The sequence below is a fragment of the Mizuhopecten yessoensis genome, unplaced genomic scaffold (genome assembly GCF_002113885.1).
Source record: "Mizuhopecten yessoensis strain PY_sf001 unplaced genomic scaffold, ASM211388v2 scaffold716357, whole genome shotgun sequence".
NCBI classification, from domain to species: domain Eukaryota; kingdom Metazoa; phylum Mollusca; class Bivalvia; order Pectinida; family Pectinidae; genus Mizuhopecten; species Mizuhopecten yessoensis.
In genome coordinates, this window is record NW_018480076.1 from 1,331,141 (window position 1) to 1,348,204 (window position 17,064).

The 17,064-nt window shown below is 36.8% G+C and overlaps 1 protein-coding gene across 1 annotated transcript in view; it reads left to right on the plus strand.

The window, feature by feature from the left end:
* The window catches only part of LOC110443664 (SCO-spondin-like), a 39,801-nt gene that overhangs the window by 2,048 nt on the left and 20,689 nt on the right, over positions 1–17,064 (plus strand). Inside the window, exons 2-16 of the mRNA XM_021488025.1 lie at positions 3,276–3,411; positions 3,647–3,826; positions 4,655–4,822; positions 4,994–5,152; positions 5,918–6,061; positions 6,555–6,725; positions 9,486–9,650; positions 9,832–9,996; positions 10,580–10,744; positions 11,217–11,381; positions 11,959–12,123; positions 12,498–12,662; positions 13,582–13,746; positions 14,101–14,265; positions 14,640–14,804. Coding sequence (XP_021343700.1) covers positions 3,276–3,411; positions 3,647–3,826; positions 4,655–4,822; positions 4,994–5,152; positions 5,918–6,061; positions 6,555–6,725; positions 9,486–9,650; positions 9,832–9,996; positions 10,580–10,744; positions 11,217–11,381; positions 11,959–12,123; positions 12,498–12,662; positions 13,582–13,746; positions 14,101–14,265; positions 14,640–14,804 — 2,443 coding nt within the window. The remainder of the gene's footprint in view (positions 1–3,275; positions 3,412–3,646; positions 3,827–4,654; positions 4,823–4,993; positions 5,153–5,917; positions 6,062–6,554; positions 6,726–9,485; positions 9,651–9,831; positions 9,997–10,579; positions 10,745–11,216; positions 11,382–11,958; positions 12,124–12,497; positions 12,663–13,581; positions 13,747–14,100; positions 14,266–14,639; positions 14,805–17,064) is intronic.

The following is a 17,064-nucleotide window of genomic DNA, read 5'->3' on the forward strand; positions in this document are numbered from 1 at the left end:
AAACCTTCGCATTATGAAAGAGAGTTTTTTTTTTCTCTCATAAATTTACACAATTTCCCGTTTAGCGGTTGTTATAACATAACTTATTAATCTCGGAATTCAAATTTTGCTATAAAGTTTGAGATAATTTGAGATAAATTTAAAGTTAAGAACAAATTGCCAAACAAAAAGCATTCCTTTTCAACTCTTAATGGTAAGAACTAGACTGTTGTGAGAGAAACATTCTGATACTTCTCTTCCTTTGTGCATTTTTTGTTTGTCTCAGTAGCGTTACAATTGACTTAACTAAAAATTCACTAAAAATGCAGAAATGCATAAAATGCATTAAGTAAAGAGTAAAAATAACTTGTGTCTTTCAATTTGGCCCAGCACTGTATATGTCAGTTTGTTATTCCGTCGGTAAATGTAGTCTTTATTCCAGTCACCCGTAAATTCATTGGCAAATTTAGACTTTATCCAAATCCGTAAAATCAATTAGAACGTTCATCTCCCACAAGTCCTGTCTGAAATAACTGAGTATCTTCTCTTCAAAGTGTTAACATTTGCTAAATGGAGCGGAGTCCAAAACGTCCTCCGTCGGGTCTCTTTGAAAATCTGCTCCCTGGGTTTGGTGTACACTTACTTAGTAAATCAATGCTTTCATGTATTACAGAGCATATAAATATAAAAACAAGAGATAAGCAGCTGTTACAGACTGCCTTAAACCTATCAGCAATTGTATGGTTTAACTCAGTCACCCCGTCAACATAGGTTTGCTTTAACATTTTTTGGTGTAATTATAGCCTGTTTCACCAGTAACATGTTGTAAAATGCTAATGTGTTACACGATACATGTACATCTTTACCCTCAAATATATCGCTAAACCGCTACTATAGACCTAACTTGATACCGTAACGTTTGGCACGGTTTCACTGTATAGTGTCGTCGGACCGTTAGCTTTATCGTATTGACGTAGTAAGATTGACAGATACTCTATAATTAACACAATTAAATCTTAATTAACACGATTTTGGTATATGTTTACACTATCAGAAAATAAAAATGCTGTTCACAAGTTCTACACAAAGTGAAAGTACAACTTCTATATTATTTTTTATATTTTTTATTCTGCACAGCTGACGAAAAACGAATCAAAATATAACTCTAGAACTTTTGAATCTTTGTTTGTTATTTTCATTCATCTTGTGTGGTTATGTAGACTGAAATCCAGGCACACATTACTTATAAAACCCTTTATCTCAGTAAACGTAGTCACGTGTCTTGGTAATTTTGAATTTTATCATAACATGTGAATTTCCGGTACAAAGACTTTTAAGGTCGATTATAGACCGTGTTATTAAGTTTGTTTTGGATAAGATATCTCGGCCATTGGACGATGCCATGCACAAAGTAGGGAACTCAAGTTCACGGATAAGACGGTACACGAAAAGCGGGCAAGAAAACAGCTACGTGTTGTGTCATTTAAGAAGTTGTTAAACGTTTATAAAATTACATTTTCCCCCTTGTAGAGGCAGTCGTTTGTTGGTTTGATTTACCAGCATTCTTAATATCTCAGATATCTCAGGCCTTTAACAACACTCAATGATGATGAGTCAACATCAACACCAAGAATTGTTCAAATGACTATTTGTTTATTATAACAGCGAATGATTGCAGTATCATCCGCCATTACTCCTCGGTCAATAACAATCGGGATTTTGCTTCACTGTTCCTTTTCTAAAAGATTGGGACATTGATGAGATCCAAAATTGATATGCTACCTCCGTTTGTAACTGTTGCATGCATACCTTGATCTTGTACCTTGGTTCAATTTTCTTATGTTGATGCCCATGACGATTTTGTATTTGATTTCAAAAATTGTAACGGCCTATCAACACTACAAGGTCATATAAGGTTAAACTGTATAACTTGAGCAAAAGATAGGGTTTGCTAAGAAACAAAGGTTCACGATGAATTTCCGAATTTCAGTGTCAGTTTTCTGTTGTATTTGTTGTCGCCTCTTTTCTATTATGTATTTATTTGCTGATGATGTTTTTTTGCTATATTACCAGACACCTTATTAATTCTCTTTTACGTCCTTAAAAACCTTATCTGTTGATGGGACGTCAATTTTTTTATACTCTATTTCTACCCTTTCATGCGTAGAGAACTCCCTCTAATACATAATGTATACAACTGTACATAGATTCTTGTGAGTTTAAGTTGTTTATCCTGACACTTGCCACCATATTGGCCAATTGGCAGCGCTGACGTAAACCCTATACAAATGAAGGTGAAATATATCTGAAATAGTTTTGCCGTGTGGTGCAATCGCCCGCAGCCCCTTCATTGTCGTGTGAGAACCCCATAGTGTTTTATCGATTAGCCAATTAGACGCCCGCGTTGGCATATTGACATCACACGCAAACGGATCGCACCGAGCGGACATAGGTGCTCACGGTAACATTAATAAATGACGAGGATTACCTGTGAAACACAGTACGAATCAATACCGTCCACATAACCATACCATAGATATATGCATTCCCCAAGCGATTCTTATTAACCATTTCCTGTAATTAAATCGAGATTTATGCTTTGGAATGAAATATTCACGAACGGAACTATTCTAGAGATAGCAAATACTTTGCCATTCAATTCGTCTGCTTGAAAATGCATTGGGCTGTAGATTTGAGATTTTCTTCACATTACAATCAATCTTTTGATTTCTTTTTGCTCATTGACCTATGACTTCAACATAGACCAGATGCAGAATGGTAGTTTTACCTAGCAATAAAGACAGATAATGGACAGTTTTTCATAAGTGTTTAGAATGTTGCTGGAAAAGTTTTAATAGAAAGATTTACGGTTGTCAGGCCATTATAAAATATAACAAAACACAGGGCTAGAATATCAATGATAAATACGATAAATTATATCATACGAAATTGTCACACGTTCCATATAAATAACTGATTTTAGTACTATTTTTATAAAAAACAAACTACATTTGCCCTAGCATACTTGTATTATAACGATGTCATTTACATTTAGATGCCAGATTTAAAATATACAAAATCAGGGGAACTGAAATAAATGTCTCTTGTCGTATAATGAATTGAGCTTCACTTTAAAAAAAACACCACCATAATAATACCTGAAAAAAGTTTTACTACTTCATAACAAATGAGAATATGTACTTATTTAATATGTATGAAAATGTAAAATCGTATGAACCAGCTCTTTTCATAATTGTTCCTTAATGCTGTAGCATCTTTTCTTCATGTTGAAACAGAAAGCTGTGGGTCCATGCGGAAATTTCCCATGTCAGAATGGCGGCCGCTGTCTTGATACCCAAACCATCAACGGGGAAAGGACGTATTTGTGTATTTGTGCTGACGAATGGACAGGAACCAACTGTGACGTCAAAGGTATTTTAGAGATGCATGATGTATAGCGATGATTGTGTATCCCAGTCATTACTCAAATCCTCATGCTTAAAACATCGAAGTCATTCATCTTTTGAGATGGTCAGTGCAGTTGAGATAACTATTACGAGTCACTCTCAAATACACGTATTCCATAATGAGGTAATAAAAACTAATAAACGTTAATTACTTTATATGTATATTCACATTTTGATAAGGATATTCCTTTTTTTGGCAGCTCACACTATAGAATGGTCTGATTGGTCCGATTGGGGCACGTGCTCAGCCACGTGCGGAAATAGCAGACGACACCGTACCCGCCAATGCATGGACAAGGAGACCGATAAGTCCGTCGACGCCCGGTTATGTTATGGGCCTGAAGAAGACTTCGACTTTTGTCCCTTTAAGGAATGCCCAAGTAAGGGACACTTATAAATAGGAATGTCTTGGTAATGCAAGACAATAGCAAGTGATATGTGGGTAAAGTACTGGCAATAAGTAGAGCTATCTAGATAGGTAACCACATTAAGTACTGTAGGGCCTTATTTAACTCAGGCAATATCTACTGTTGATGACGTCACACAATTGTGTCTCATTCTCGGAAACAAATTGCTTACTCGAATTGCCCATATATAGTGTTATTGACGTCATGGAAACGTGTGACGATGTAGGATAAGGTTATGAGATGATGACCCCAGTTTATGGGAACACATATTATTGAGTAAAGTCAGCGTAAACTGTAAAAATAGTTTAGTTACATCTTGACGTAAAATTAAGCTGCATTATTGATTTCGAGAAAATATAGATATACAGTTAGTCCAGGTTCTATCAGTGATATATATGAGAGTAGCTTCTTTTATGTAATGCGTAACGTCAATAATGGTGACAGACTCCAACAATACATCTCTCAAAGCATGTTTGTATTAAAAATAAGACTGCTTTGAGGTTTTTAAAGAAGTGTTTTGAATGGAGGAAAATTCGCGAAAATTTAACAAAGACTGAATTCATGTAAAGAATAGTGCATATTGACATTTACAACCAAGACTATGCTTAATGAGCAAGGTGATAACTATCAACCAATATGTTCCATCACACATTTACTATTATGCATTTTCCGAAAAAAAATACATAGCAATAAGTAATTACACAACAGCTATAGCTGTACAGTAAACCTTCGTTTTCGTGGAACACGATATGTATTGTTTTGTTATTACTTCTCATTCGTAACCATTGATACTGTTGACAGTGTGGGACAACTGGGGAGAATGGAATACATGCTCCACCAACCATTCATGTGGGCATGGCACAAAGGAAAGGTCAAGGACGTGCTTACACAATGGGGTACCAGGCGTGGATCGGTACTGTAAAGGGGACACAGTCCAGTATGGTACTTGTGAGGGTATCGTTTGTCAAAGTAAGTAAATCTCCAGTATTACTGCGTAGGGATATAGTTTTAATATAACCGGTAATTTTATCTAAATGATTTATGGGAGTCCTTTATGTAATTAATAACGAAATTTTATTATAAATTGAAAACAAGTATGTCTTTTTAAAGTTTAGTGCATAAAGTATTTGGAATGTTTAGGTGCTGTGCGGCTTGTTAATGGCCCCGAATTCGGTGAGGGCCGCGTGGAGATGTGGAACTCGAAGACCCGGATGTTCTATCCCATTTGTGAAGAGAACTGGAATATGACGTCAGCTGAAATAGTTTGCAGACAGAATGGATTCATGGGAGCTTTCGGTGGTACGCTAGCATTGTCTTATTTTGCAAAATTACCATGACCTTATTATCTTGAAGTATGTGTTCCTTCGGTTTTACCTGCCGTTTTTGAACTCGTTATCTAATCCATACAAGCTTGTCAGCATGTTAAGGCTGTCACAAGAAAGGTGTATGTGAAGAGTGTGTACTGTCTGATAATGATGTCAGCTATGTACTCAAACCTCACTCTCGATTATAAATAGTTTAGATACTACAGACGATTTATATAATTTGATACAGCCATACTTCAAACTGATTGAAGCCAATATTGCACAAAATTAAAAGGGTCCATAGAATTAAAAAAAAAAGTCATAATTCCCTACCGTAATAAGCAATGTTTCTCGTCAACAACTTCTATCTATGTTCGTTTAGCAGAAACTCGTCATTTTTTTTCTTTCAATGATTACAATAAGTATTTTGTCAGTGCACAACGTTTGGTCACACACCGAAAAAGGTTTAGTTCTAATTGAAAATAGAGCACATCTATCCGAAGCATAAATGTCATATAGGTGTGTTATAGTTCACATTTTAACAACAATTAGAAACACCCTTTCAAAAATTAATACTTGCATGGTAACCATGTCTTAATATGTTTGTTAGAATTCTTTTATCTTAGGAATTATGTTAGATTGTCTAAATCAATAACTGACCGATTGATTGGACGTTTCAGTATTTCCGTTTATTGGTCCTTCAAAATCAGTAACTGTCTGTTCGACACAATAGTAATTTTTTAGTCATTGTTTGTGGCAGTGGTGAAGAATGCTTCGTACGAAGAAGTAGAGGACTCGTCTATCTTTTTGACAACGACTTGCCAGGGAGATGAAAGGTTCCTCCAGGAGTGTCCAAGGCAGGAGTCAGATGCGTGCCCGGGATCAGCCGGGGTCAGGTGTAGAGGTCTGTTCTTAATTTATGTCGAGAATAGCACTTACTAACAACCTAAACTCTGTCATTATGTAAATTAATACTATATGGCATGAGTAGTTTCTCATCTAAAAGTCAGTGTTTAGAATATCTCTTTCTGCGTGTGATACTACTGTTAAAACTTTGGAAATAGATATGGTTATTACACGGTTTGATACATTATTGAAGTTGTTTATACTGTACTTGAATGTCTTTGCTTTCATATAATTTTGTACAGGATTCATGGTTTGACGAAGAAACGCTTTGCGAACTTACCCGTATATCGTAACAGCAAACAGTTTCGAGTAACTCTCCTAAAGTCAAGATCACGTGACTTCGGAAAATGACCACAAAAAACGGAGGTCATTATTCGTATAAAGTACTTAATTGAGGACATAAATAAAACAGTATTATTTCTTTACTAATATTTATATGATTTCTTATAATGTTACATCATTTGTCAATATTATTTATCGAATTGTTTTAGTGAAGGGGGCATGGGCTCTTTGGTTGGAATGGAGTGCATGCTCAGTCACGTGTGAAGACGGGAGGAGAACGAGAACTCGGACATGTGACCACCCACCGCCCAATCACGGAGGAGAACCGTGCCCAGGAGACGAGATTCAATACAAACCCTGTACAGAGATCATGTGTCCAGGTACTTATCATCAATACATCAATGTAATGATTATCAAAATTATTTTAGAAATGTATTATGAGGAAGAGAGGTCATTACGACAAAATTCATATAAATATTTTAATAAATAGATACAAAGGAAATGAAAATTTTATCCTGTATTATAGTTTGAAAAAATAAATAGTGGGCGCTATTACTATTCTGAATTCAGCCACTGGTCGGTATTCCTTCTTCGCGTATTGCAGAGTTATCTTCTCTTGGGAGCAGGTATTGATTGTTACGTCACTTGTTCGTGAGAGTAACGTCATCAATTTTTGAGAAAACGACGTAATTTTCTCGCACAAACCAATGACGTAACAATCAATACCTGCTCCCAAGAGAAGATAACTCTGCAATACGCAAAGACGGAATATGATAAATGGTATCTTTGTGGATGCATACACCAGATTTAAGCCCTTTTATCAGTGTTTCGTATCACAATTCCATGGAAATTGTTTATGAATTAAAATTTTGAAAAAAGACGTTTGTAGAATAAATAATGAATTATTTAGTTTTTTTTATTTAATCTATAAAGAAACATTTTTTTTTTTTACAATTTTATTTTTCTGTTTTTCTGCATGGTGATTAACATTTGGGTAAAACAATGAGTGTTTAGGTTGGTTTCACCTACCATTGTTTCCGTCGTCTTTTCTTTCTCCCTGCTATATCAGTCTGTATAAGATTACTGTGCATGATACCAATCATTGATGGCTTTAAAGCAATGCGATTTTGCCATTCGAACTGTCGCTTACATTATACATTGCGGAAATGTAATCACAGCGATTTTGCATTCTTTTTTATTTAGATTATTTAACTGTTACTCAAATGAAATGAAATTGCCTGATGACAATTAAATACATTATTACCTTTATCAAACTCAGTTTAGATTTCTTATAAAGTCGGTTTAGAAATCGCTTATGAATATACTGAGATATAATCTTGCAAAAAGTTTAAATTCATGTTTTTTCACAGCATACTGGAAAAAAATATATGAGAAGCATCCGATAATGAAAAGTCTGATTTTTTTTTATCTTGTGCTAAGTCTACACTTGTTAAATTGATAGACATGCGTAACTTCTGGAAGGCATGTTTTAGGTGGGGGAAAATCGGGATTTTAATAAAGGAAACGGTTTTCCATCATTTAAGACAACGCATTTATGCTGTTGACATAATGTTGAACAATATTTTAACGATCAATATGGTTATGACGTTATATTCGTATTCAAATGACCGCGTTTGACGGACTATTTTCAAACGAATACTTATCATTTGTTCTTTTCAGCATGGGAAATTGATATAGCAATATATTGAAATTACATTAAAATTAATGCTTACATTCATTGTTTCGTCATAAAATATCGGAAGCACTGATCTTTTATTTTTCGTTTTTCTTCACATTTAAAGTTCAAATCCCAATTATTATTGAAATGTTCACTGTTAAACTACATGTAATGTGAAACTGTCAATCACCATATTTGAATTTTTCATGAAATGAACAAAATCAAAGATATATATATATATACCACATATCACTTGCTTTGATATGTGTGAATTGATCTCTGTAATTAACCCATTCTTAATTTATTTTCCTTCTTATCCAGCGGGACTGCTGAGTCCCCTTCGTGTAAATTAACCCATTCTTAATTTTTTCTCCTTCTTATCCAGCGGGACTGCTGAGTCCTCTTCGTGTATATTAACCCATTCTTAATTTATTCTCCTTCTTATCCAGCGGGACTGCTGAGTCCCCTTCGTGTAAATTAACCCATTCTTATTTTATTCCCCTTCTTATCCAGCGGGACTGCTGAGTCCCCTTCGTGTAAATTAAAATAAAGCACAAAACATATCGTTGTTATCTCTGCTTTCAAATTCATTTTAATTGATTAAATCTTGTGAAATAAAGGTGATTTTCAGTGGACATAGGCCTAACCTTGCCCTTGCTGTTGCAGTGGTTCTGTGGAGTGAATGGTCTGCGTGTAGTGTCGAGTGTGGAGGAGGCACACAAGCTCGATCCCGCCAGTGCTTATATAATCCCGCTCCATGCATAGACAGTCCACCCCAGTCTCAGCCCTGCAATACAAGGCCGTGTAGCGGTACTGATCATTACAGCATCACCACCACATCGTATACCGTCCCAAGCTTACATCACATGATATAACCTTCCTCGTATCCTACCTTGGTCCGTTATTGTAACTGTATACTTCCACTTCATCCTGACCGTTTAGAGGAAGATATGACTTTAACAGAATTCCTTCTCAAATTAATTGCGACATTTACGTTATGTGTTAATGTACATTATATTATCTACGCATACCATAAATGTCCATTCGGCGCATCTACATAGCAGCTTTCAACCGCAAGGCCTTCCCAGTCATATCTTCTGGATATCACCGATACACATGTTTACGCTATCCTTACCTCTATCCACCTGCGTAATATCATCCAACGGCGGATCCTGCTTGTGTTTTCCTCCTCATTCCGCGCATGCTTATCCACAGTATATATTCTCTCCAAGGACTCCTGATACAACATAGCGTTGTTGGCCTTTGCGCTCCCGTTCCAAGTTTATTTTACAGACGACTCGGCATGCTGTTGTTCCATTTAATTTTACATGTGATTTGTTATACTTTGTTTGCATCGTTTTCACAATGCTTCTTACCGTAGATTTGGGTGGGGTTTAAAAAACAATGGGTATGGAGGAATCAGGTTTCTGATTGGTTGACTAATGATACGTTACCAACGCAGTGGATGGTTATTGGTTGACTTGGTCTGATTGGTCGAAATGCTCTGTGACGTGTGAAAATGGAACCCAGTTCCGGACGAGGGTGTGCAACGAACCTCTTTACAACGGGATACCATGTGAAGGTCCGAAACAGGAAAACAGAGACTGTTATCCTCGAGAATGTCCAGGTAGGTTCTTTTCAGTTAATCAAATGCTTAATTATCTTGCATTAATAATCATCTACAATAGATTTGATACACAACTTCACGTTCATAATCGTGTTTTACCTGCTCGACCTTATTTATACAGTGTCCTTATTAATAGTATAATCAGCTTGTGAACCACAATCCTCTCACTTGTGTTGAACAGTGGATGGTGAATACGAGCCTTGGAATGAATGGACGCCGTGTACATCTTCGTGTGGCTACGGCACGAGGTTCAGGAACCGCACGTGTAATCAACCCCTTCATGGCGGTGATGTATGCCCGGGGGTGTCATCAGAGACCGAAGTCTGTAACGCTTTCTCGTGTCCAGGTATGTCAACAGATAAAGGCCCCGGGCGTAAGGTATGACAATTCCAAATGCTCCATGAGCTCTTTCACCAATCTTCAATGTCTGAGAAACACGATTTCAAGTGATTGATATTGATATAACTGGACTTATTTTGGCTCGGTCGGCCGTGAGGTCTAGAGAGATTGACAGTGCTTCAGACCTAGTGCGACCGAAAGTGTGGGTTCTAGTACTGGTTTCAGAGGTTAATAAATATTGCCTTGAAGTAGTTGCTATATTGTGTTTATATTTGCGCAGTCCTAGTAGCATCTATTTCCACGTCAAACTTAAAATCATGTGATCGAGTTTGCAATTAAAGCAATAGGAAGTGAAAAGTCCTGCGGGAAAGCATTCCGGTTTTATTGTTACAATTTTCTTTTTGAAAGCTAAAAAAGTCATTTTGCTTCCTTCAGTTTGATAACAATAAACATACCAATCAATTTTGTGTGACATTTAACTATTGATGCTGGAGGAATCTGATTAGTTTAATTAAAGTTATGAAAAGAATATAAATAAAATTTGAACATTCTGATTGAAGTGTCTGTATGCCCTGCGTTGTAATTAACAGTGGACGGTTCCTGGAAGCAGTGGTCAATGTGGGCGGACTGTACTGTCACATGTGGCACGGGAACTTCCAACAGGTCTCGTGAGTGTGATGACCCCCTTCACGGCGGATCAGATTGTCCGGGACCTGCCAACCAGACTAGGACGTGCAATGACTTTCCTTGTCCGAGTAAGTATGTAGGAACATACCTTTAGCTACTAAAATGTAAGAGCCCAAAATTGTTTGTTTCCAAATTTTGGAGAGAGACTTCCGAAGTTTCATTTTCTTTTTGCAACTTTTGATATCAGCCGAATTTATCCTACATTTAACTTTATGCCCAGTTAAATTAATCGATTGTTTAAAACAGCCTTACTGTAGCATTTTAAACTTTTCTTACACGAAAGTTATTCACAGTAAAGTTGAGAAAATATCAATTTCTGTCAAATAGTTTCTGTCCTATAAAAAGCTAATGAATACGACGGACAAACTATCTTGATAGGGAAGGTATAAGTAGTTAAACTGGCTTTGCTTCTGCTAACCATGGTTACTGACTAATAACTTATGGGGCTTCAATAATTTGAACGCTAAGTTATAAACAAAATAGATGCCAAACTAAAGTATTGTTTTTTCCACCACATACTATTTGTGTTGGCATTTCCAGTCGACGGAATCTTTAACACTTGGGCTGAATGGAGCGTATGTTCTGTCACGTGTGCCAACGGGACACGTGACCGGCACAGAACCTGTTTTGGTCCTTTCCACGAGGGGGCCAACTGTACAGGCTCTGACTACGAGCAGGAGGTCTGTGTTTCCCTGAGTTGTCCAGGTAAGTCCTGATTAATTCATTATCTCATTAATTTCTCCTTTTAGACGTGATTTTGTCAATCAACGTGATAAATTAATATTAAAACTTTGAACTTCAAGTTATATACCGATGTTGGAGTGCAAACATAAACAACATATTTTAAACATTTCATTACGTATGTATTTGAACACCCGGGGTTGAATTCATGAAACGGTTCTCATGTTCAGGCATGGATTCTGTGCTCAAACCGACTCTCGTGTAACTCACTACAATAATGTCAAACGATCAAACATTCAAATGTAAACATTAGAAATAGTGATCGGCTTTAAGTCTCTATAATTTATTTTCAAATCATGGCCAAAATAAGATTGTTTTTATTCATTTTTAACTTTTTTAACAAGAAATTAGGCCTGAGCACAAAATTCATGCTGTAGCATGAAAATGGTTTCATGAATACAGACCCTGGTCAAAATACCACTTCTGGATGTAGAATTTACAGTTGCTGACATAAATATGGCAGAAAAAATAAACAATTCGTAAAGAAATGACAGTGACATCACACGCTTTCTGGTGAAGAAATGAGTATGTTTTGCCTCAGTTGACGGTGTCTGGGAGGGATGGTCTGGCTGGGACACGTGTAATGTCACATGCGGAGGGGGCGGACAAAATCGCTATCGGGACTGTAAGGGACCCTTCTTCAATGGTGCTGAATGTGAGGGTCCAACCATGGAACAGAGGGACTGTAACATGCACAACTGTCCCAGTAAGTGAGAGTACAATCCTTAAAATATATGTTTGATCAAAGCCGGGAGAAGTTATCTGAAAGAAAAGCTTATAAAATTCGACTTTTGCAGGACATTGCAGTTATTGGCATAGAATTCTTTAGAACATCGTAAAGTTAAGCCAATGATACAAGTGATAAATTTATCATACTTATTATTTGAATTTAAAGGCAGCCATAATGAATAGAAGTAACTGGATTCAAATGCAGTCAATACAGATGACTTGCATTAAAGCAGGACCTTATGAAAAATGGGCATGGTAGATGAATAATGTTGTGATTAATATTTTCGTCTTGTTCCTTTATATACACGTCTTCATTTAACGTTAGTACATTGTCTTACTACCTGTTCACAGTCGACGGAATCTGGACTATGTGGTCAAACTGGACTATGTGCAGTGTAACATGCGGGGGAGGTCTGCAGGACCGAGAACGCACCTGCGAGGGACCCTTTTACGGGGGTGCCAATTGCACGGGTGAAGAAGCACAAGAACGAGAATGCAACACACACAACTGTCCAGGTCGGTATCACCGCCCTGTCGGCTGCCTCAGTATGTCTGTCGGTACTCCGTTACCTCCTGCATTATCTACTTGGTCATCCATCTACTGGTCAAAACCAGTGAAATCCAACCTCAGTTCAATTTGAATAGCAGCCTGTAACAATATACGTCTTATCAAACCGTTGTTGAATGTTGATACAATGCATATTTACAATGGATAATATTTTGGAGTTAAAAAGTCACACTAAATAGGCTGACTGAATGCCACTTCTCATTTATAAGTAGCATCATTTAAACGCGAAATGTAATTAAAATTCAATTCAAATATGACCAAGTTGATAAGCATGGATGACGGTGGTTAGCAGGCATTTCGAGGTAGACGCCATTTGGTCTCCCAAAGGTTTGCAGTGATCCAAGCTTATATTCCGCAGTGTGATTCCCCTGCTCTCTCTGCATGACGTGTGAAACTCATACTCGGAAAATGTCTCCATCCCACAGCCACCTGTAACATGGAACGTACTGAAAATACAAGAAAAAAGTCTTTTACTAATGTGTTTATGCCAAAAAAAATAAAAAAAATTGATCATATATGATGGTGATTCTAAATATTTTTTAAAAACTTTTATATATAAAATTACCGTTTTATGAGGACTTATTATGCGAAGTATTCATTAACATAGGATTGTACGTATACATTATAAAAATCATGAAGTCTTTCTACTCCATGTTCCATGTGTTATATGTGGATTGTATATGACATATACAAAAAACCCAACTATAGCATGGGTTGTCTACCCGTAGCATGAATATTTCCTCGATCAATCCTTTCCTATTGACACGTCTGAAATGATTGTACAGTTATCACGAGTGTTAAACCTTCCCTTGGTTTTGTATGTGACCCCATACCCTTTTGGTTTGGATTTGACCCGTTGTTTTGTAGTGGATGGTTACTGGCAGTTATGGTCCAACTGGACCTCCTGTAACGTCAGCTGTGGAGGCGGTATGACGTGGCGAACACGTGAGTGCGCAGAGCCGTTGTACGGCGGTGCGCCGTGTAACGGAACCAACATGGAGGTCGGCAACTGTAACACGCATGAATGTCCCAGTAAGTCTAGCAGAAAGATTTTAAATTGTGTATTGAATGTGCAATTGAAATACTCATTTTTCAACGTGACTAAGTTATAAGAAAAGGTGCAAAGAAAAATTTTGAACACACCTTTTAAATCAAAACGATGTTTATGCATATATTTGACGTGTTTTTTAAATGCTTGAAAATATACAATGTATAAATAGTATGTGTGTGCTTGCTATTATTCTATTTTTTATTTATATTTATTAGAATGTTATTGAGAAATGTGAAATAAATGAATCAATTAGCAATAGTGACTGTTGATTTATAAGTACATTTCATGAAGTATAGTTAACATTTTGATGTTGTAAAAGCTAATAATTTATGTAGTTGATGGAATCTGGGAGATGTGGTCTAACTGGACCGACTGTAGTCTCACGTGCAACAATGGAACGCAGACGCGTAACCGCACGTGTAACGGGCCTTTCCATGGTGGCGCTGATTGTGAGGGACCAGATGACGAGATGAGGCTTTGTAACTCCTTTCACTGTCCAGGTAAAGCGGATGCATTTTATACAAAGGTGTTGGAGGTGGACTATGTATTAAATAATTTTCTCTTAATTTCTCTATATAGAATGACCTAAAAGTAGTTATTGTTCACAATATGCTGACAACTATTTTCATACAATATCTCTTTTGATTAGTGTTTCTATTCACGTTTGTGTGCAAATTGTATATTAGCCCCAACTGGATAAATGACCATACATGAACAAGATTGTATAGATCTTAAAGTAAACAATTGATAAAACTATGATGATATATATGAATATAATTAACTCCACATCGACTTGTCATGATGACTTTGTCATCAATTAATGTGTTCTGACCTTTGACCTACTGATGCCTTCATGTATTTATTCCCACCACAGTGGACGGCGTGTGGGAGACGTGGTCAAATTGGACCAAATGTTCCCACTCCTGTGGGCGCGGCACCAAATACCGCTACAGGGAGTGTATCGGCCCCTTTCACAACGGATCGGAGTGCGAGGGGACAACAGACGAAACGATGTTCTGTAACCCCTCCAACTGTCCGGGTAAGGCTTCGTCGCAAATAGTACACCTGTCCACGTGCGTAACTCTGTACTCTCCTGGTCCTGTATCTTTGTAACATATCTCTCATGTCTACTATTTATCGTATCGCTTATATCTATACTGCAGGTTGCTTTTCAGTCATGGCTTGTCTATTGAAGCCGATATTTAATGTTCAAGATTTTCTTAAATATTAGTGTGAATACATAGATAATTATATCATTCGCTTTGTCATTATTTAAGTCTTCGATTGGTCAATGGAATTGTCTATTGAGTTTTCAGTAATTCTGAATTTTGGTACAAAATTTAAAATCATGAATGGCTTAAATATATTATTACGAGAGATTTATAAAATCTTCATATTTCTATTTAAGTTTTAGATTTTCCTAACGAGAAACACGTTTGTAAATAACGTTGAGAAGCTACAATTGTTATTCAATGCGACTTAGAATACAGGATGGATACAACTATTTATAATAAGCGAAGAAACGTTAACCCGAGTTTGACGCGTCGCTCTGTTGAGCATATGTAAATTTGTATCTAGTTATGTAAATAAATAATAGATTCGTTTACACCTTAGATGAAATGAAACGAGCTTACGTACATTCAACATGTTCCCTCTAGGATAGATCTACCATGACTGATTGTTGCAATTACTGTTTCCCTATGCCATGTTGATATCGACAACGTATACTACCATACACTCTGGCGTCTGTTTGCCTGGCAAGCCAGTTTAGCAGTGTGTATGCCCCCAAATTTACCAAGTTAATTACGTAAATTTAGGGAGAAGAACCATACAGGTACTACCCGGAATAGCGGTGATGTTCAACATGGTTCTATCTGAATATTGCATGCTATATTACTATAAATGTCACATACATTGTACAACATTGTAGTGCTTTTGTAGACTGCTATAAGTATCACTCCGCTTTATAAGATAACATGCCTAGCTGCTTACAAACTATATTCATATCCACGTCTTTGTAGACTTATATCCAGTACAATGTAGTTTAATTATACAATAATCATTTTGGAATTCTGGATTAAGAAAAAGATACTGTCACCATGTGATGGTATTCCTGTAAAGTTATATCGTCGTCATTTTTCAACATTCAATACATGAAAAATATTCCGGCTTTAAAGGGCTCTTCCAAAACGAGATGAATTCCAAAACGATTCATTGCTTCAAATTTTTAGTTGTTTTGCTTTAAATAATTGGCTTAACAGCAGCAAGGACTGTTTACTACCATTCAGCAAAATTTGGGCTCATATGTCTTATAGAAGATGCACCCACCAGAACTGTGTTAGTTGCCATTTTATAGCTGATGGGGTTTGGTTGCCTTGGGGCACGTGGTCAGAATGTGACGTCACATGTGGATTTGGAACAAAATATCGAGAGCGTCTATGTGACGGCCCTACAGATGGCGGGGAAAATTGTACTGGAGACTGGCAGGAGTCCGACAAGTGTTTCCCGACAAACTGTCCAGGTAGGTCGCAGAGCATAAAACATTTAATGTTGATTCTGAAGAAACATAGAATATGTATTGCTCACTGCAGAGCAACCCTTAAACACAACTTTATAACCATATTAGTATTAGGGACAAATTTATAACAACTGTTAAATAGAAACAAAATGTCCACAGCATCAACACATAGTGACAAAATCGGAGATGAATTGATACGAGTTGATAACAATGGGAACAGAAGAAACATCAAAAATTAAAATTATAATTCAGGACCATGTATTGAAAATTGTATTGAAATCACCTTTTAACTGCTATGTTTTAAAAGAAGAACACAATTTTCAGTTAAAAACATAAGTGATTTGCGTATATTTGCAATATATCAATATATTATCCAATATTGGAAAAGTTTGTTTAGATATCGTACTGACTATGTGTCATCCTCCTTGGTCACCATTATGGACACGTTTTTTCCTCAGTAACATAATTTATACTGTATGTCTCCCTCCACAGTGGATGGTATCTTCACTTCCTGGACAGGGTGGTCAGGTTGTCCAGTAAGCTGTGGTGGCGCTCAAATATCTAGGAACAGGACCTGCTTCGGTCCTTACTTCGGTGGTCTGAATTGCCAAGGCGTCGACGCAGAGATCAAAAATTGTAATATCTACCCATGTCCAGGTACATTTATATATGCAATGCATGTACACTAAAGAAAGATAGAAAGAAGCCATTGCTCTAATGCACTTAAAATGATCAAGCGGATGTATTAATTTGATTTAAAGCTTCAGTAGAAAATTATTGA